The sequence below is a fragment of the Barbus barbus genome (assembly GCF_936440315.1).
Source record: "Barbus barbus genome assembly, chromosome: 5".
NCBI classification, from domain to species: domain Eukaryota; kingdom Metazoa; phylum Chordata; class Actinopteri; order Cypriniformes; family Cyprinidae; genus Barbus; species Barbus barbus.
This window is the reverse complement of record NC_136733.1, coordinates 34,277,258-34,299,526: the sequence shown is the minus strand read 5'-3', so window position 1 is coordinate 34,299,526 and position 22,269 is coordinate 34,277,258. Positions and strand designations below refer to the sequence as shown.

Sequence of the window (22,269 nt, the reverse complement as noted above, 5' to 3'; positions counted from 1 at the left end):
AAGCCTTGATATGTTCGATTGATCTTACAAAACGCAGTTTTCATAATTGTAAGTTGCTGTGTCTGGAAAAACAACACTTGCACCTCAAGCTGGAGATGCTTGTTTCCTTGGTAACGGGGGTCTCGTTGAATTTCTCCATTGCATTTGAACGCGCCCGTTCTGGAGCTATCTACGGATGATAGATGGAGACACGCTCCCATTGATTATTTTTTATGAGAAAAGGCATCCCTCTCTGTTTTAAATTAAGAGAAAACAAGTCTATCGACAGTTCGGCGAGTAAACGATGATCATAATGAATGTATAAGAATGACACGGATTTATCAGTTTGCCATAAACGGATTTTCCAAAGACGCAAGCAGAGCTACATTAACTTGTAATGTGTCATATTAAAGGAAAAGAACGATATACACATTTAAATGTCACCAAAAGACTAATGCGAAAGCATAAATGATACGATTCCATAGTGAACCAGTTTAAATAGCCTACTGGTTAGTGATGGACGAGTGATGAACAAAAAAACATGATATGAATAAACGATCTTCTTTTTTTTAATATGCCAATTGCACAACAATTTACACAAAACTAATAGCCTATGTAAATCTTACTGGTTTCGTGTGACTTACACATTAACGTTAGAAAATCCGTCCAATTAGTTCAATCACATGGTACTGTGATGACCTGAGATTTTCCACGCATTAACGCAAATGTTTTGAAGTCTATTCGACCGTGACAGCTCCACGATATCAGGCGTAATCTGCGAGTGCGCGCGCATCAGTGTGCGAGCACAGGTCTCAGCACCAAGGACAGCGTCTCTCACAGAGCATCAGGTCACCCTTGACAAAACCTTGACTATGATTCAGTCACGCCAAGAGCGGGACAAGTGAGGGCAGATGACTACTACAACATTACTGCAAAACTGATTTTTCCACCTCCTCCCGAGAGAGAGAGTGCATATGTGAGGCGACTATCAACAGGAGCGAGCATCATTCTCCACAAAGGCGTGTTGACATGGTTCCTGAATATGAACAGGTTTCATGAGCGGACTCAATGAGTGAAGCCCATTCCTCTGCGGAGTAGACTTGAAGCGATCGCATTCCAGTGCTGCTGGAGAGGACACAGTGACAGCGGATCAGTCTAATCAACGGGCATCGACACGCATCCTCCACGGGGCACTCAGCTTGACTCCTCTGCCATCCAGGGCAAGATGCGACTGGTTCTGTTCGCCTTCCTCATCTCGTGCTCCTGTGCGAGAGGCGGATGCGAACCCAAGACTGTGAATATCGGGGCTGTCCTGAGCCAGAAGAGATATGAACAAGTGTTCAAAGACGCTGTCACCCAAGCCAACAACATATATGGCAAAGATAAGTTCAAGATGAACGCTATTTCAGTCACCCATAAGCCAAACGCCATCCAGATGGCACTCTCCGTGTGTGAGGATCTCATCTCTAATCAGGTAACGCTCGCAAACCAGTCTCTTCAACAATACGCATTATGAAAAAACAAAAACGTTATAATAAAATCTTTAATAAACAGCTTAAATAAATAAATATATTCTGAAATGCATTATCACACAATGCTTTCAACGTTTGATTTATTTGGAAAAAAAAACAGCACTTTATAGAAACATTTATCTATCTATCTATCTGGTAATCATTTCAGATGACTCTCTCTTTTTAATTTAAATTTTATATATATATTTTTTTAAAGTATAAGATATCAGTAGCCTGTTTTAAATATCTTTTGTCAGATACTTAAATCAAGCTGTAATTTAATTAATCCATTTTGATATTTGTATTTAATATATTTATATATTTGTTTTGTTTGTACTAAGTGTTTCTGGTAAACTCTAAGAAATACAAAATCTCTAAAAGTCAGAATCATAAACGTGCATTGTTTCAAGAAAAGGTATTTTCAGCCAAATGTAGTTATTGCAACTTTGTATTCTGCAAAGGCAAACGCTGCTGCGAGTCTCGATTTTAGAGCACATTGCACAAAAGAAAACATTCAACAGGATCCGGGGTCCATTTTGACCTTACCGATGAGTGAGCATTGCTGTGATAGGAAGGCTGTGCCCAGAGGTTACATGCACTGAGCCTGAAATAATGCAAAGTACATAGGATATGTGACAACCTGTGATTCATGTGGAGACATATAAATACAAATTCAAGCCTAGCTAAGTAAAACGTTTAAGGTAACATCACTGACCCCTCCACGAGCCGCCATGGCATCACAGTTGGCCCACCGCCTCTATTTTAATGAAAAACGTAAAACGAGGCCAACATGGCGCCAGTCTCGTAGATAACAGCTGCTTTGTTCTGCGAGGAAAGCTCTAGCAAATTATTACACGGCGGCAGGATTATGGACTTCAACGCTGTAACACGGATTACACACACAGACCCAAACACATGCTGTTCATGACAACCAACACCAAACTGCTGATGTTCCTGTCAGCTCCTCCAGCAAGGTTAGCATTGCTTCACACTGTAGAAACGCGTCAGTATATAGTTTACAAACTAATACAGTTGTGTTATTGGTCATTTTAATTGAAAAACACTACAAATACATTAAAAACCCTGACATTAACTGCAAATTATAAGGCAAAACTATACATTTAACAGGACAGGACATAGTGTAAAATTACTGTAACATATGTATTTAAATATGTGTTTCTTATAATTTTTGCTATTAGTTACCATCATTGCAAGGCTAAGTGTTAATCTAGTCAGACAATTCAAACAATAAAAACCGTTTTGTGGCTCTTTAATGTGTCATGACAGATAACTGTTGCGCCTTAAGTGAACCGATGCCTTTTCATATTTACCTAAAGCACGAAATGAACATCACAATTTATTTAAATTCAACTACTGAAAGACACACAACATTTTTCACCTTTAAATCCACCCACAGCCGTAGAGATAGGGCTCTGAATCCACCTAAATTAATCTATAACAAATACTCTTAATTAATCTCTCCTATCTGATTTGTTTTTCGGGCAAGATGGCGGATTCAGTGTTATGATTGGTCAGATCGCCTGTCAATCAAACCAGCTGACTGTACATTATCCCGCCTATCAAACGGCTACACACCAAATAAATACGTAAAAAAAAAAAAAATCTTTCTGAGAAATTTTGATTTGACGTTTGTAAATTTGTATATTGTCTCAAAGCTTCTGCTAATAACATTTCGCTGATTTTCTCTTTTTCGAGCGCGCTATAGTTTGTTTGTTTTTGTTTCAGTTACCCGGATGAGCGGCTGACTGCGTCCGTACCCTGCGAAGTGGACGGCACTCAAATAAGATTATGTTTATGTTTAGCTCAGGTCCTGCACACTGTATAGGGACGAACATTGATACATCGCTTCACAAAAATCAAAGAAGGAAATTTGCAACCTTTTTCATCGCAGCTGGAGTTTGATCTGTGCTCGATGACGCTGTATTCCGAATTAACGTATTTAATCAAGTCAAGCGAAGTTCGACAGATAAGTTACACTACTTAGTGAGCTTTGCAGTAAATACTACGTAGGGACACTATGAATTTGCAACGCTGTCAATGAAATATCAAAATGTCCAAACGCCTAATTGACCAATCAGAATCTAATAATCCATGTAACGTTAGAGATTAAATTATATTTCATATTATTTAGTGAATGTGCATGGTGTTATTTTATTGTCATATTTGTTAGCTTAGTGGTATTTGGCAATAATTCCCATTTGAATAATGTGATCTGATTTATTGTTAGTACTAAGTGTTGTTATGGTTATCAGTATGTTTCTATTACAGATTTTAGTAGGTTTGTATAGCTATACATTGTATCATTCATTTAGTATTTGTATTGATTGATTAGAGGCCTTTTACAGTGTAGTGACAAAATCAAAACAAGTGACAAAACTTTGTCAGATTTCTGATCCTCATGTCCTCAGGTGTATGCGATCTTGGTGAGCCACCCACCCCAGTCCAACGATCATCTGACTCCCACTCCGGTGTCCTACACCGCTGGTTTTTACCGTATCCCTGTAGTGGGCCTCACCACCCGCATGTCCATCTACTCTGATAAGGTGAGTGTGGGAGACCACCAGCAGCTGGTTTATGACTCAGTATATTTCAGACAGAAATTCCACTTGCGTTTCACTGCAGATGTCATCTGTCCTTTTCTTCAGTCACCTTTTTTAATGTTTTTTTGGGAGTTTTGAAGTGTGAAAACCTTTTTGCAGGACATAGTGTAGCAAAGCCCTGAAGATATATTTTTGCATGACGGTCCACCTCCAGGACGGTTTTCTATTCCTCCTCCAGAGCAGAATAATGTGATACATGTTTACTCATTTTTAGTTCTAGTGTGGTCATTTTTTAGACCTTTAATTAAAAGCTCTCATAAATACTGCATATAGCGTTATGATCGATTGACTCTTTTAGGTTCACTTATACTCCTTTGCCTTATGGCATCTTGGCACACTAAGAAGTGATGTTTGGATCCATCTCTAAATTAATTACAGTTAAAGTGATTAAATCCTAATGAACTGAAATTGCTTTAGGCCTTTGAGATTCACTAGTTCTTTCCCCCAACCGTCCATCTAGAGCATCCACCTCTCCTTCCTCCGCACGGTGCCGCCCTATTCCCACCAAGCCCAAGTGTGGTTTGACATGATGCGTGAGTTCCAGTGGAATCACATCATCCTGATTGTGAGTGATGACCACGAGGGCAGAGCGGCCCAGAAAAGACTGGAAACTCTGCTGGAGGAAAGGGAGACGAAGGTGAGATGTGTGGGCTGTCGACTCACATGGCCCAGCGTGTAAATGAGCGTGTGTGTGTAAGTCAGTGTGTGTTTCTGTAATCAATATCTCAGAGGTCCTCTATATATGTTAAATGTTTCCTTTTTTTTCTGTTGTGTAAACACATTTCTTTCCATTGGCTAACATTATTTATGCCAGAGGCATCAGCAGCGTCTTAAGTGGTTTATCTGCAAAACTTTGTACTTTTCTACTCATCTCACATTGCTTTTTACCATAGTCAGATTCTCCTATTTGTCTATCCACAACAGGAGCAAAATGAGGGACTTAGCCTGGGGCTGTGCGAAAAATCAACGGCAAGGGGTTGGTTGTTTGGTTGTTTTGCTTTTCTTTGATTCTATAAGAATTTCTTCCCAGCAACAGACTGTGACTGATTTATTGAGTGTTCTCTGTGTGCAGCTTTGTGCTGTTCAATATTTCACATTATGTAAGAAATTATTTTACAATAAATTTGAAGCTGAAGGTAGTTATGCACCATGTGAGCATTAAACCTCATCAACGTTTGCATTTGTACACATACGTATGCCTGTAATGAAAGGTTATGCAGTGTCTAAATTAGAATGTAATTCAGTAAAAAGAGCCATTTCTTTTGGATCTGAATCCATTAGCATGGCACTGTATTTTTAGGACACCCGCAATGTCGTTGCAATGTCATTTTCAGTAATGGCAGCCCCAAGGCCAGCTGTTTTTATATGCACACATTGTCAGAATCAGTAGAAGGGCTCATGAAAGTCTTTCGCGTGTGTCAGTTATTACAGTAAAACTTTGCCTGCACGTTGTCCACACGGTTGGATGGCTGTATATTAAAGCTGCAAATTAAAGCCATTATGATAGACAAGAAAAACAACAGTTTTTCTCAGTCCATTGTGAGATTAGGGGGCTTTTTTTATACAATCAGGAACAAAAAAATCTTAAAACTACAAATATGTATTAAATGCATAAAAAACTATCTCAAATAATCCATGTCCATCCATTTAATCTAGGAGGGTTTTACTCATTTTAATTGGGCCCTCCAAAAGCAACAAATGTTTGACAGACAAACATAAAAATATAGGTTATCCAGATTCTATGGCTCTTAAAAATGTGCATTATCTGGACAGAGTGCTTGAAATATTTTATTTTGGGCCATATGTCTGGATATACAGTCTGTGCTACAACATACTGTGCTTCATGGACTGTAGCTGATGTTATTGTACGGTAGATTGACAAAGAAATTTAAATTGATGGATCGGATTAGGTTGCGCTTAAATATACTGCACAATTAACAAACAGCAATGCATTATAACGAAACGGAGACATAAGCGCTTATTAATAATTGTGCTAAAGCAAGGAGCGCACTCAGGGCAAGGGGTTTTAATTAAATGCAAGTGAAAAGGTTAAATTAAAATGAAATATTATGAAAAGAATTAAAGGAGGAGAAGTCATGGAAATAATCGCGTGCAGGTTCAGGCCATATGCAAGGATAGATAAGGTTGTCTGCTCCATGTAGTCTTTGTTGATGTTTTTGCAAGCCCCAGGATTAGAGTTTCCCAATTTGAAGCAGAAAAGTGGAGATTTGTTGGAATGCTTTACTGCGCACCATTTATAACTGTTTATAATATTCTGTGTCTGCATATTTTCTCTGTGCACATTATTCATCAGAGTAAAAACAGGAACTATGAAAACCTCGACCAACTGTCCTTTGACAACAAGCGAGGACCCAAGGTATATTTGCATGGTCAATGCACGCCGCCCAAAAGTTATCTGAAAGTAGCCACTAGAAAGCAGTCAAACAATCAACAAACCGATTCCAGAGATCGTTATCCTGCCAGCACGTCTATTTATTTGTTTGGATTCTTTTTATGATTTAAATCGAGAATGGGTTATTTTTTCTGTTAAAGCGTATACAAAAACTCGCTCCCCCACCTCTCACTTTTTTATTTTTGTGTAAAGGAATGCATGTATTGAAGCCAGCAAGATTGCAAGTCTATTCTTTTGACACAGTGCGTGGAGATCTGGTCATGTGGGACAGGCACTATCCAGATGTTATACCCACCTTTCTGCAGCATTTATTCCTTTTTGTTGTTTTTGGTTGGGAAAGAAGCCACCACCACCACCGCCTTCCTTCACCTGTTTTTTGCTTTCCGGTTGCATCAATCTTCTTCTCCCTCTTCCTGTAACATGCACGTTTTTCCTTGGAATCTTGATTCCCTTGAGTTTGCATGTGAAAATGCAGAACTTTTTTACCTGCTCCAAGCTTACTTAAGTTTTTTCATTTAAGCAGATTATCTCAGAAACTTTTTTTACTTCATTTTTTTCAAACCCCCTCCCCCCTCCAAAAAAAAAAGAAAAAAAAGAAAAGAATAGAAAAGGAGAAAAAAAAATACCACAAGCGCTCAAAGAGCATGGTTCATGGTGGGGATGAGTCAACTACTTGACTAATGTTGTGTCCTAATCCCAGGCAGAGAAAGTGCTCCTGTTCAGCCAAGACACAAATCTGACGGCTCTGCTCCAGGAAGCCAAAGAGCTAGAGGCCCGAGTTATCATCCTGTCTGCAAGGTGAGTTCATCTCCACTGTTTAACCCATCACCACTAATCGCTGTTGTTGCTGAATAATACATTTGGTCAGCCAAGAGACTGACTTAGTGCAGGCAAAAATGGTGAAGCATGGGTTGGAGAATTCTGAAAAGATACAGTTTCTCACAAATGTGAGTACACCCCTCACATTTCAGCAAAAAGTTTTGTATAATTTCTCAAGGGACAATACTGCACAAATGAAACTTGGATATATTTTAGAGTAGTCAATGTGCAGCTTGTATAGATGTACAAATTTACTGTCTTTTAAATATAACTCAACATATAACCATTATTGTCCAAATAACTGGCAACAAAAATTAGTACACCCTAAGTGAACATGTCAAAACTGTGTCAAAAGTGTCAATATTTTGTAGGGACACCATTGTTATCTAGCACTGCCTTAATCCTCTTGGGCATGGAATTCATCAGACCTGCACAGCCTGTTGCTGGCATCCTCTTCCACTCCTCCATAATGACATCACAGAGCTGCTGGATGTTAGACACATGGTGCTTCTCCACCTTCCGCTTGAGGATGCCCCACATGTGCTCAATAGGGTTCAGGTCTGGAGACATACTTGGCCACTCCATCACCTTCACCTTCAGCAGCAAGGCAGTGGTCATCTTGGTGGTGTGTTTGGGGTGGTGGTTATGTTGGAAAACAGTTTCTGAAGGGAGGGCATCATCTTCTGCTTCAGAATGTCACGGTACATGTTGAAATCCATGTTTCCGTCAATGAACTGCAGCTCCCCTGTACCAGCAGTATTCATGCAGTCTCAGACCATGATGCTACCACCACCATGTTTGACTGTAGGCAAGGCACAATTTTCTTGGTACTCCTCACCAGGGTGTCGCCACACATGCTGGGCACCATCGGAGTCAAACAAGTTTACCTTAGACTCATCAGACTGCAGGATATGATTCCAGTAATTCATGCTCTTGGACAGGTTGTCTTCAGCAAAGTGTTTGCAGGTTTTTTTGTGAGCCAGCTTCAGAAGAGGCTTCCTTCTGAGACGACGGCCATGCAAACTGACTTGTTGCAGTGTGTGGCGTATGGTCTGAGCACTGACAAGCTGACCTTCCAATTCTGCAACCTCTAAAGCAATGCTGGCAGCACTTATGCGTCTGTTTTTTGAAGCCAGCTTCTGCATCTGACGCACAGCACAAAGACTCAACATCTTTGATCGACCCTTGCAAGGCCTGTTGCAAGGTGGAAAACCTCTGTATGACCCTGGCCACTGTACTGTTACTCAGTTCCAGGCTGTTACCAAACTTCTTATACCCTAGGCCATCTTTGTGGAGAGCACCAATTCTAATTCTCAAATCCTCAGAGAGTTCTTTGCCATGAGGTGCTATGTTGAACATCCAGTGGTCAGTATGAGAGAATTGTACTCAAAGAACCAAATTTTAACTGCTCTAAAACAAGATACACAAATTTGTATGGTCCTGTCAAGCAGACAAAAACACGAACATGATGAATAGGACATGTGGCTTTGCATGGTTAAACGATATATAGCTGTTATCACTTAGGGTGTACTCAGTTTTGTTGCCAGCTATTTGACAATAATGGCTGTATGTTGAGTTATTTTCAGAGGACAGTAAATCTTTACTGCTATACAAGTTGCACATTGACTACACTAAAATATATCCAAGTTTCATTTCTATAGTATTGTCCCTTGAAAGGATATACTAAATGTGAGGGGTGTACTCACTTTTGTGAGATAGTGTATTTGTGTTGCTGTTTAAATTGGATTGGTCACGTCACAGGGAATTGACACCAGTTTTGAATTAAAATGGATTGGAATGATAGGACTATGATTGGACTGATTTACTAATTTGCAAGCCAAAGAAATTCAGGTAGTGCATTCTGGGCAATAAAGTGTTCTATCCTGGGGCTGTTACAGAAACATTCTAACTTAGAATCCTGTCCTATCTTTTTAGTAACCATGGTAATTTCACTTAGGATATCAAACTTTCAAGTCAAAAATAAAGATAGGACATTTCTGTTATACAGCCCCTGGTCCACAAAAGTTAATTTGATAAATAAATTATATTATAATAATATAATATGATATGATATAATATAAGCCAAGATGGACAACTCTTGTTTTGGCAAATGTAACTTTTCTAGTAAATTGTAGTTTTAAAAAAAATTACAATGATTTTCTTTTTTAAATATACTTCCTTACATTCAGAACCAGAATTGAAAAGAACTGTTTCTGTGAGTTGATGCATTAAAATATTAAAAATGATTGCAAATAAAGCTAAAATGTCCAGCCTCAGTACAAACACTTCATAAAGTGTTTTCTGATTAAATGAGCCAACATCTCATTTGTTAACAAGAGATTACCTCAAAATGTCAGACAGTTTCTCTGCCCTTCATGAGTCACTCATAATCAGGCCCACACAGAATGTGCAGACAGACTTGGGGGAAATCTGAGGCATTCTGCGTAGTGATTTAAACATGGCATTCTTGCTGGAGACTATATATTTGACATAGAAATAAGCTAAGAAATGTGTGGTATAGCTGATTCCTGCACTCACAGATTCCATGTGGACCTGCTCATAACATTAAATTTGGAAGTATTTAGTCCAATTAATACAGTCTATTACTACCAATCTTTGTCCAATCACAGTGAAGACGAAGCTGCAGCCATTTACAAAGCAGCGCGCCAGCTCAATATGACAGGCTCTGGTTATGTGTGGCTGGTTGGAGAAAGGGAGATGTCTGGTAAAGCACTGAGTGAAGCCCCAGATGGTATGTACTTTTCATCCTCTCCATTTTCATCTGCTCTTTCTATCTCTCTCTCTGTCTGTCTCTCTCTCTCTCTCTCGCTCTCTTTCCCAGGCTTCTTAACAAACTGAACATGTTTGCCTTTTAAGCTTTTTATACGATTACAATTTGCAATCCCCACCGACGAATCAGTGTCTGTGCTTTACTTGCGTGTTTAAACGTTTAAACATCTCCATGTTTAAAGGTTTTAAACACAGTGATTCTTTACTCATTGTACTGTGCTTTATGTCTAATGTTTAATTTGTTTCATTTTTGAGTGTTTGTCCTTTCTTTCAGTAGACAACAAATGATGCGATAGAGAGTTGTGGTAATCCATATTGGTTTGAATGTGCATACATTTTTAAGGTTTGGCTGTCACGAGTTTATTTATAAGTGGTGTTTTGCTACCTCCACATTTAGGTGTGGATACGATGGTAAGCGACAACCGCATTTCTTTGTTCCCGGCTTCTTTATATACACATCCGTGTTCAACTTCACGCCATTCTGCTCAGTGCTGACCCTGTCCTGACCCCCCCGTGACTTTCACAGTCCTTCTGTCTGTCTTGAGACTTATTTGTCGCTCATATGCAATGCACGTTTGTTTCTCTCTCTGGCAATGTGTGCATTTCTTTATTACGAGTATGCCTTGACGTGTTCTTGAAGTAAGAGTCGTGTTGTGAGGCATTGGCCAACACCATGTAATGTTGTCAACTGGGCAGGCTTGCTCGGCCTTCAGCTTATCAATGGCAAGAACGAGTCTGCGCACATCTACGATGCCGTGGCTGTGGTGGCCCAGTCCATTCAGGAGCTCTTTGAGAAGGAGAATATCACAGAGCCTCCTCGAGGATGTGTTGGCAATACAAACATCTGGAAGACTGGCCCACTCTTCAAACGGTGAGGCCAGGGATGAGCGCTGGCTAGCATTCGCTAGCTTTCCAACCAACCATCCATTTGCCGTCATGCATTATCATACATTACCACTGGTCTGGCACTGACAAGAGTGGAAGCATTCACATCACAAATATTGAAACCGCTAGCTTTTGGCTTCTAAAACCACGCCTTGACTCCTCAAACAGAGTAATAATCGAGTGCAAGGACACATCAAGCCTGTTAAGTTGTTGCTTACATTGGCCTTGTGAAATCCGGTGGTACCAATTTGCATTTGAGACCCAATTTGAGACCCTTACAGATGTCATTTCTGTTCTCCTATGTCTGTGCCTGCACATTATACGTGTCATCTGACTCCACCCCACTCCACATGACACCCCCTAACTTTTCCCTAGTTATCGTCATGTCTTTTTCAAAGACATACCTGCATCTCCATCTCTGAATTTCTGGTGAACTTTCATTAAATCCAGTCATCGTCAATGTCTTCCTTTGTGTTTAAATGAGCATTTTGTGCCTTTTCTTAAAAAAAACTCTCTGGTGTACTAGAGTGCTGATGTCATCCAAGTATCCAGATGGCCTGACAGGCCGCGTGGAGTTTAATGATGACGGAGACAGGAGGTTCGCCCACTACAGCATTCTGAACTACCAGAAAACCCGGCTGGTGCAAGTGGGCGTCTACAATGGCTCGCAAGTATGAAATCGGCTCAGTCTTTTTAATAAGCTGTCCTTCTGTTCCGTGCAAACATTTGCTATTTTAACAGTTTGGACAGTAGCACACTGTAATTTTATTGTAACACTTTACAGTAAGTGTACAGTATTAAGTTTCATGAACCATCAATGAACAACAGTTTTTTTTTTTTTTTTTTTTTTTACACAATTTTTATTTAGGAAAATGTTCATTTGTAAATATACTATAGTTCATCATTAATTTGAAGTACAGTAGGTGTTAATTTAGCTATGCAAATTGTCAATGTATATGTATGAATGAACGTTTAACTAAGATTACCATTATTAAAAGTGATTGAATTATCCTAAATATGTTGAAAATGCAAAAACAACATTTACATATATGTGACCCTGGACCACAAAACCAGTCTTAAAGGGTTACTCCACCCCAAAATGAAAATATTGTCATTAATCACTTACCCCCATGTCGTTCCAAACCCGTAAAAGCTTCGTTCATCTTCGGAGCATAATTTAAGATATTTTGGATGAAAATGGGTAGGCTTGTGACTGTCCCATTGACTCCATGTCCAGTGGATATTCTCCAAAATGGCACTACGCTGAATCAGAGGAGACAAATTTTTGAATAAAGGTTTTTTTCTTTTTTTTTCTTTGCTCAGAAAAAGTGTTCTCGTTGCTTCATTAAATTCAGATTGAACGACTGATGGCAGATGGACTATTCTGATGATGCTTTTCATACTTTTCTGGGCATTGACAGTGTTATTTACTTGGCAGTCAATGGGAGTGTCACAAACCTCCCGCTTTTCATCCAGAATATCTTAAATTGTGTTCCGAAGACAAACAAAGCTTTTACAGGTTTGAAACAACATGGGGGTAAGTGATTAATGACAAAATTTTCATTTTGGGGTGGAGTAACACACTAAGTCGCTGGGGTATATTTGTAGCAATAGCCAAAAATACATTGTATGGGTCAAAATTATAGATTTCTTTTATGCCAAAAATCATTAGGACATTAAGTAAAGATCATGTTCCATGAAGATATTTTGTACATTTACAGTTGTAAATATATCAAAACTTAATTTTTGATTAGTAATATGCCTTGCTAAGAACTTAATTTGGACAACTTTAAAGGTGATTTTCTCAATATTTAGATTTTTTTGCGCCCTCAGATTCCAGATTTTCAAATAGTTGTATCCCGGCTTATGACTTGCTTTGTGGTCCTGGGTCACATATTTTTTCAGCTGATGCTTACAAATGAGCAAAAAGGAGCCTACATATATAGTGAAAAACATTAGTTGTCAGTATTTTCTTTCAACTTCAACTATATCCAGTATAATTATAAATTGACGGTTATTGACTGGAAAATATTCTGTTTCAGGTTGTAATGAACACTCAGAGGAAGATTATTTGGCCAGGAGGAGAGACTGAAAAGCCAAAAGGGTATCAGATGTCAACAAGATTAAAGGTACTTTATTGCAGGGCTTTTTATGTATACATTTTCGAAATAAAAAAATTGAAAACCATGCATTGACATTCAGTTCTCTTGTTATTTGGTAGATTGTCACCATTCATCAAGAGCCTTTTGTCTATGTGAAACCAACGCAACAAGATGGAACATGTAAGGAAGAGCACACTGTAAATGGAGTCCTGATCAAAAAAGTGATCTGCACTGGCCCCAATGAGACCATTCCAGGTTGGCATTATGTATTATATTATATACAGTTTGTTGAACTTAAGTTGTGCTTTGTCCCTATCTAACTGTCTTTTGTAACTCTATAGGTCGCCCCATAGTGCCTCAGTGCTGCTATGGGTTCTGCATTGACCTTTTGATCAAACTTGCAATGACAATGAACTTCACCTATGAAGTGCATCTAGTGGCTGATGGCAAATTTGGCACTCAGGAGCGTGTGAGTAATACTATAACTTTATTGATTCTTCACCAGTCTGAAGCTTTGCATATCTTTTCCAAGGTCATGCAACTAAGCTTGTCTGCACATTTCCAAGTCTTTCTTCGCAGATGCTGTTAAGAATCTGCTGAAATATACATAAAGTAAAGTGCATTTAGGCATGACAAATTGCTTAATGTTATCTCCATGATACCAGGTAAATAACAGCAACAAGAAGGAGTGGAATGGCATGATGGGAGAGCTCCTGAGTGGCTTGGCAGACATGATCGTGGCTCCACTTACAATCAACAATGAACGAGCCCAGTATATAGAATTCTCAAAGCCATTCAAGTACCAGGGGCTCACAATACTTGTCAAAAAGGTGAGCCTCAGATGACCTACAGATCATCATTTGGCTTTAGAGGGACAGTTCATTCAAAAATGAACATTTGAAATATTTTAATACATACAATGAAAATCAATGGTATCCAGTAGGGGTGGCACGGTTCGCGGAAAAAAACCGAACCGCACGGTTCTCCACACACGGTTCGGCACGCGTTAGGACCGCGGTTCAACTGAATTCTGACAACGTTGGTTTGTTATAAATAACGCGTAAAACAAATAGGGTTCGGCTAATGTATGTTTCTGTTAATGGATGCGCATTCTGGCTTCCCAGTACATTATAACAACAGCGATGAGAAAGAAAAAAAAATAAATAAGTGGACAAATCATTCACTCTTGTTCAATGCGAGTGCCGTATGCTGGAATATGAGCATTTATTCCGTCATCACCCGGGTGCTGATAGCGCACAGGTGAGACCTGAACAGCACACGTTGATATCGGTGTTTAGACTAAAGTCATGTAAGCTTTGCCAGCTCAAATATTTAAGAGCCAGAGGACGCGAGCTCGCGCGCGCAGTGAGAAGATTTGTGCGTGCGCTCATCAGAAGCGCACAAACCTGCGCCTCAGAACGCGCGCAAATATGAAGCTCTCTCTGAAGTATTGTGTTTTAATGGATAAATTCACACAAAATTCTGTCAAAATGCCCGTCTTGGTAAGTATCCTATAGCAGACATAGCCGGCTGGGCGTACAGTATCAGTGCTTTCTCTTAAAGTGACAGTTAATATTAAATAAACAGCAACAACAAAGAAATCACTCACTGCTCTTGATTGAATCGCTTTTGTAACTTTAATAAAGAGTAATCTTTAATTTATACAGTCAAATATGCAATGCTGTTTTACCTTTGATTACTTTAATCGTACTTCAATTTCTGTACCTAAAAACCCCCCTGAAAATCACTGATTATTTTATTTGTATCTTTACTCTATTGTATTTTTATTTGTGCTGTTGCTTGTAGTTAAAGGTCTGCTTTTATTTGTGTACACTCACAATGAAAACAAAACAGATTTTATATATATAACATGTAATAATATTTAGCATTTTCACATCAAAATAAAAGAAACTGAGCAAAGTACATGTCTTTTTTTTCCCTGTTGTACCGAAATTGTATCGAACCGTGACCCCCGAACCGAGGTACGTACCCGTGACATCTGTGTACCGTGCCACCCCTAGTATCCAGTGTTGTTCTGGACCCCACTGACTTTCAATGTACGAGTTCTTCAGAATATCTTGTTTTCTGTTCCATATAAGAAAGAGTCATATAGGTTTGCAATAATATGAAGTTTGAATGAATTATGAGACAGTTTTCTTTTTTGGATGAACTCTCCATGAGAAAATGAGGCCAATGAGAGAAAAAAAAGGAAGATCTGGTATCAGTTTCATTTCAGTTTTTAACTTCAAGATTCAAATAAAGTATCTGAAATGTAATTAATTTTTGGAAAAATCCTCTGAGAACATGATTTTCTGGGACAGAAATAGTATTACAGTTTCTTGATTTAATTAAATTCCCTGAAGTGGACTTATCTCTGTACTGAGAAAACACTGTGATAAATTAATTAACTCTGGAGTACAGTGACATCTATTAATACACCTCTGACCAGTTTAGATGTAGACTCCATTTGATGCTCCATATAGCTATGCATGTGGCAATGTGGGTGGTGTTTGTTGGGTTGGATAAAGCTGTGTTGTTTTGCAGGAAATACCACGCAGTACGCTGGACTCGTTCATGCAGCCTTTTCAGAGCACTCTGTGGTTACTGGTGGGTCTATCGGTCCATGTTGTGGCGGTGATGCTCTACCTATTAGACCGTTTCAGGTAAAGGACAATATTTGTTACATGCATAACACCTTAATGGGGTAGTTTATCCAGAAATGTAAATTCTGTCATCATTTGCTCACCCTCATGTCATTCTAAAGCTGTATGATGTTTTTTTCTTTGGAACACCAATGAAGATATTTTGTCTATACAATAAAGATATACAATAAAGAGGCAACATTCTTCAAAATATCTTCTGTGTTCTGAAGAAGAAAGAAAATCATAAAGGTGACAGGATTTTCATTTTTGAGTGAACTAGCCCTATAAAACTCACCCTTGGACACAGATGTGAGAATGTAGCTTGGTATTAAGAAAGATTGCACAAGATCTCAAAAGTTTGACTGAAAGTTAACATTTTTTGGATACAGTTTAAAAGCATCTGTCTCTGACTGATATGCACTTTGCTGTGCAGCCCGTTTGGAAGGTTTAAAGTAAATAGTGAAGAGGAAGAAGAAGATGCCCTCACTTTATCCTCTGCTATGTGGTTCTCCTGGGGTGTACTTCTAAACTCCGGCATTGGAGAAGGTAGGCATCAGCAATAAGATTATTATTCGGTCTGTTTGTGCTGCGAGGTGGAAATATTGCTGACTCTGTGTTTGATTGATTTTGCAGTAAGCATAATTTCTTTATCGCTCTCACCTCTCCGCTTACATTCACAGGTGCCCCTCGGAGCTTTTCAGCAAGGATTTTAGGTATGGTGTGGGCTGGTTTTGCTATGATTATAGTTGCATCTTACACTGCCAATTTGGCAGCCTTCCTAGTGCTGGATCGGCCTGAGGAGCGCATTACCGGCATCAACGACCCTAGGGTGAGCACTAAATATGAAGTAGCTTTGCATGTTATACAACAGAATATCAAATAAGACTCTAAATTACCATGCACCGAGATTTCACATGCTATAAAAACACCACATATAATTAAGCACGGCGAGGAGACATAATTACGGGTCATTCGTTCACAAAGGTTATTTTTATTTCCCTTGTTTCATCATAACAATCATGTCAATTCTGTCATGTGGGCTGAACATTTACAAAGGACTCGATATAAACATAAAAAAATAAAAAAGAGAGATTTGGAGAAAAAAAATATTTAATGAGATATTGAAAAATGTACAATTGTGTTCTTATTACAGTTGTAGGTGCACAGAAACAGAGACTTTAGTGAACACATTTTTAGGTCACGCTTACCTTGGTTTACCTCTATTCTCACAGACATTTTCCTCAGAAATATTTCATGTAATTGCAGAGACAAAGTCAAATTGCCGACACCATACACCAGTTTACTTTAATTATTTATCATATTTTGAATGCATTTATCTTGCGTAGCACCCATTTATCACAGTTCATCCAAACCGTTCCACTGTTACCTTATATTCCAGCTGCGAAACCCATCAGACAAATTCATCTACGCCACAGTGAAGCAGAGCTCTGTGGACATTTACTTCCGGCGCCAAGTTGAGCTAAGCACCATGTACCGCCACATGGAAAAGCACAACTACGAGAGCGCTGCTGAAGCCATCCAGGCCGTGCGAGACAAGTCAGTCAACAATCAAGAGTTTCCACTAATAATACTATTTTTGTTATGTCAGGACAGGTTTATTGGAAGCTGTTGTTGAATCATTAAAAGCACAAAATTCAAACAGGGGCTGGGCATAGATATGGATGCCAGGAATTGGGCAGCAGAAAGCTAAAGAGAGAGTGTACAGAGAGCAGAGAGAGGCTAAACCCCTGTTAGAGTGATTCAGTACAGTATTGATGCTGAATACAAAGCAGGGTAGGGAGTTGTATTTTAAAGAAGGACCTTCACAACAAGGCTAAGACGGGAACAGATGGCAGACTGCCAGTGTGTTTAATACATTCTCCCTACTGATTTTTCAAATCTGGAGTTCTATAATCTCCAGGAATTAGTTCCACTTATCTCCATTTAGAAGATACCGGTTTTCAGGCATTTGTATAAAAAGTAGTAGAGGTGACGGTGTTTTATATATTTTTTTAAAATCCAGATGTCTGAGACAATGACAAACTGGGATTTAATTTTATCTCATTTAAACTTGCAAATAAACAAAGTTTGGTACTTTGAAAAATGTTTAACAAAAAACATTGTGACATGAAATGAAGAATAAATACTTCAGATTCTGAATTATTTCTAGGTCACTAATGAAATAAGTTAATTTGTGTCATTTATCGTGTGACTCTTTGTACAGACAGATCTTCTTGCTTCCCCTTGAAGCACAAGATGTTCTTTGGATCATTCTCAAATCATGCTGCATCAAATGAATCATCAGGTTTCACACAAACTTGTGGAGTTAATGCAGCTTGTTTGCTGTTGTCATTAAAGCAAAAGGAGGACAAAATACTAATTTAATCTGTTTAATTGATTGATCATAAGTAGCAGTAAAGTACTTTGCATTGTTACAAAGAAAAATCCTTTTGAACTTTCATCAAAAAAATATTAGCCTTGATAAGCATTAAAGACATATTTAAAAATCTATGTATGGTATTGCAAATAAGGAAAGAAAAAGAAGAAAAGTTTATGTATACTTTTTTTCTACCCATAGCAAACTCCACGCGTTTATATGGGATTCAGCAGTGTTGGAGTTTGAGGCCTCGCAGAAATGTGACCTGGTCACCACAGGCGAGCTGTTCTTCCGCTCTGGATTCGGTATCGGGATGCGTAAAGATAGCCCGTGGAAGCAAAATGTCTCACTGGCCATCCTCAGGTAATCTCAACCAAGACTAATCATCCACAGTGTGCAGCTATTTTTTTTTTCTATTTTTTCTGTTCCTTTCAATTAATCCCTAGGCATACCACAATCTGTCATCTGTTTCTATTTCTGGAATAACGGATTGTTTGACTGATGTGTTGGGTCTCTGAACTAATATAGTTCCCATGAGAACGGCTTCATGGAGGACTTGGATAAAACCTGGGTCCGTTATCAGGAATGTGACTCCAGAAGCAATGCACCAGCCACGCTCACTTTCGAGAATATGGCAGGTATGTTCCACCTCTCACATGATCCCTTTTGCTTTCTGAAGGGCTGTTGACACTGACACTGATCAAATCCCTCAAGGTAGTTGAGTCTCTGTGCTGCTGGTTGCTAGATGGGGTTTCTACTTGACTGCAGCATCCAGCTGTATAAGGCAGCAGATCAATAGTCGCCGCATCATGTCTCATTTGCATTAAATTAAAACCAACTATCCCTAATTGCCATATCATAAATTGTCAATGAAGCTCATGTTGCCAAAAAATTAAAATGAATCTCTGTCAAAGTGAATAGGCCTTATTAATAGTCTCTGTCTGTTGTCCTCTTTGTCACATTGAAGACTGTCTGGAAATGATGAAATGTATTTTTTTCATCACACAGGCGTGTTTATGTTGGTGGCTGGTGGCATCGTCGCCGGGATCTTCCTCATCTTCATTGAGATTGCGTACAAACGACACAAGGATGCGCGCAGGAAGCAAATGCAGCTGGCTTTTGCAGCAGTTAATGTCTGGAGGAAGAACTTACAGGTACAGCTGTCTCCCATCCCCTCCAAACTCTTACTGGAAAACCAAAAAACAGCCCAGTGGTTTCTGCCACAGAACAAAGAAGTCTCATAGATTTCTTCTGGTCGCATGTCTGTCATGATGCGGCTTAAAGGTCATGATGAGGCACAAATGAACACATCACCAAAAGAGCAAACTAAAAAAGGTGCAGTGAACAAAGGCGTTTGCTAATATATTAATGCATGCTGAACACTTTTAATGAATCTATATTGTACAAGGGATAAGGGGTAAAAAGATTACAATGAGCTTTCTTTTAGATATATATATTTTTTAACTTTCTGATGCCAAGGACCCCCAAATATGATGATGCCTATAAAGTCAACTGTGAATCTAACTATGAAAAGAGATTTAATATTTTTTATATAGTTAAACAATAATATTATATTACAATTAAAACAATAAACCATAATCAACAATAATAAGAAATATTACAATTTAAAATAAATATTTTCTATTTTAAAATGCAATTTATTCATGTGATGGCAAAGCTGAATTTTCAGCAGCCATTACTCCAGTCTTCAGTGTCATATGATCCCTTGGAAATCATTCAGTCAGTCAATCTACCAATCAATCAAGCCATCAAACAAATAGATACATTAAATACTAAGTGCTGATAATATATGAAGAGTTTATTTGCAAAAACAGATAACTCCGTATTTTAAATGTCAAAATTTAACATTGTTTTTTTCATGTTTTTGTTTACGTATGTACGTATGTACGTATTTTGTTTATATGTTTGTGTACTGTGTATATTTATTATGTGTATATATAAATACACATGCATGTATATATTTCAGAAAAATATGCTATTTTTATATATTAAATAATTTATTTATAACATAAATTATATGAATATAAATATAGACGTAAATATTTTCGAAATATACTGTATGTGTGTGTATTTTTATACATATATATATATACACATAATAAATATACACAGAACACACATATATATTATGTAAATAAAAACGTTTATTTTGGATGCAATTAATCGTGATTAATTGTTTGACAGCACTAGTTTTTTTTATTATGTTATCATATTTTTATTGTGTTTTATTGTGTTAGTTAGCTGTATTTGTTAGTTATGTTTTACCTAATCAAAAGAACTCGACTGCAGTTTGATTGAGATTAATTGGAACGCACAATGAAAAAACATGATTTTTGACTTTTGATTTTTGCAAATGAACTCTTCATTTTTTGTGGAAACTGTCATACATGTTCTTTCAGGACTCTTTCAGAATGCATCTTTGCTGAATAAAAGTATTAATGTTTTTTAAAAATCTTACTGCCCCCCAATTTTTAACAGTAATATGTATAATATTAAATAGTAAGAAATATTAAGTGTGATATTTTTAAGAATACATGTTGTTTGTAAAATAAAGTAATTTACTTTTATATTGCCATTTTATTAAAGCCAAAGGTGTGATTGGATCTGGACAATATTTTTGTATTATGTTGACTGGTTGTTTTTTTCTTTTTACTATTAGAATACTTTTAGATTTATAAATGTGAAGAGAAACCTGTTCTAAAATGTGTTTTGTAATTGCCAAAAGTAGAAGATTAACAATGTCAAGTGAAATTAACACAAAGTAAATATTTTCCAGATAATATTTTTGTAATTTGCTTTGGCTGTAGTACAAGGAGAAAATAAATGCCAATAATTTATTTTAGGAAACAACATGTTGCCTTTAGCATAAAAAACTTAAAATTCCTGCTTAATATCATACTAATAAAGCACTATGGGACAGTTTTACTAAACAGCGCAAATTAGCACGAGAGCTTAATTCCAAAACGGTGCCGATGGGAGGGGAAATTTCTGCGGGCGATTTACTAACAATATGCAAATTAAAGAATACAGATGCAACATGTCATTTACATATCGACCAACGCAATATAGGCTACCAAGCGCAGCACAAATTAGCATTGTCGCAAATAAAGAATAAAGAAGCCACAGTACATTGAAGAGAACCGGAGGCCAAAAAATGAAGGTTTGCTAGAAGTTTGGATAGACCTGGTAGTGCGTGACTCCTAGTTGAGGGTTCCAAGTCGTCTTTTATTTCCTGAAGCAATTTAAAAATAACATGGCTTGGCAAACGATATGTTCATATAATGAATTGCGTCTGAAAGGGAAACTTCTACAAATACATATTCAATAAGGTCAGGTGCAAAAATAACTGTGTCCACGCCTTTTCAGCGCTAATTCGTCAATGTGCGTCGGATTGCGCTGGCGCAAACTGTTAGTAAAACTGACCCTATTACTCTAAGAAAGCAAAGTATAATTCACAGTTCTGTTCTGTTGATAATACAGTACAGTGTAATTGTGAATATCTGCTAAATTAACATAACCTCACAGTTGTAAAAAAGATAACAGGCCTATACATTAATTTGGACATTTGGCCATGCAACAGCAGACAAGTGTCCAAAATAATTCCTTCATAACAATAATGAGTGTTTTGCTGTAGATCCATGCAAAGACACAGCTCTTACCATCCAATCGAACTGTGCAGCATGATAAAGCAGCTCCTGCAGCCTCACTACTGCCAGTGGCATTGCTTTTATTGAGCAGCTTGACAAATACACACACACACACATTAAAGGAGCCTGTGATGCTGCTGTGGAGTCAGGAAGAAGCATGCTGAGCAGGCCGGCTGAATGGCCCTGCTGGGCTCTAGCAGGGATCAAAGCGTCCTCACGGCCTATACAGATCAGTGTCTGTCCGCTGCTGGCCTCCAGCTGTATCCATACATAATGGCTCACAGGCCAACACGATGCCCGGATGTTGGCGGAAAGTAACAAGGTCAGCCCATTTGAGAATTGAAACCTGGCTGGCTCGCACAAAACATGACTACAGCTCTGAACTGCTGTGAAAGTTAGTGCATTGTTGAAGCGAGATTACTTTTCCTAATGGGATGCAAGTCATTGAGCGTGGTCTTGTTA

General features: G+C 38.3%; 1 protein-coding gene across 1 annotated transcript in view; it reads left to right on the top strand.

Annotated features, from left to right (window-relative positions):
- The first annotated feature begins 773 nt into the window (after positions 1-773).
- Positions 774-22,269, top strand: part of LOC306870310 (glutamate receptor ionotropic, NMDA 1-like) — a 28,410-nt gene continuing 6,914 nt past the window's right edge. The window contains exons 1-18 of the mRNA XM_079417506.1: positions 774-1,453; positions 3,920-4,054; positions 4,572-4,748; positions 7,225-7,322; positions 9,974-10,095; positions 10,830-11,004; positions 11,545-11,689; positions 13,061-13,147; positions 13,240-13,375; positions 13,462-13,589; positions 13,786-13,950; positions 15,665-15,783; positions 16,196-16,308; positions 16,443-16,591; positions 17,162-17,319; positions 18,341-18,502; positions 18,668-18,777; positions 19,148-19,293. Of these exons, the coding sequence (XP_079273632.1) occupies positions 1,205-1,453; positions 3,920-4,054; positions 4,572-4,748; positions 7,225-7,322; positions 9,974-10,095; positions 10,830-11,004; positions 11,545-11,689; positions 13,061-13,147; positions 13,240-13,375; positions 13,462-13,589; positions 13,786-13,950; positions 15,665-15,783; positions 16,196-16,308; positions 16,443-16,591; positions 17,162-17,319; positions 18,341-18,502; positions 18,668-18,777; positions 19,148-19,293 (2,574 nt within the window). The 5' untranslated portion in view covers positions 774-1,204. The remainder of the gene's footprint in view (positions 1,454-3,919; positions 4,055-4,571; positions 4,749-7,224; positions 7,323-9,973; positions 10,096-10,829; positions 11,005-11,544; positions 11,690-13,060; positions 13,148-13,239; positions 13,376-13,461; positions 13,590-13,785; positions 13,951-15,664; positions 15,784-16,195; positions 16,309-16,442; positions 16,592-17,161; positions 17,320-18,340; positions 18,503-18,667; positions 18,778-19,147; positions 19,294-22,269) is intronic.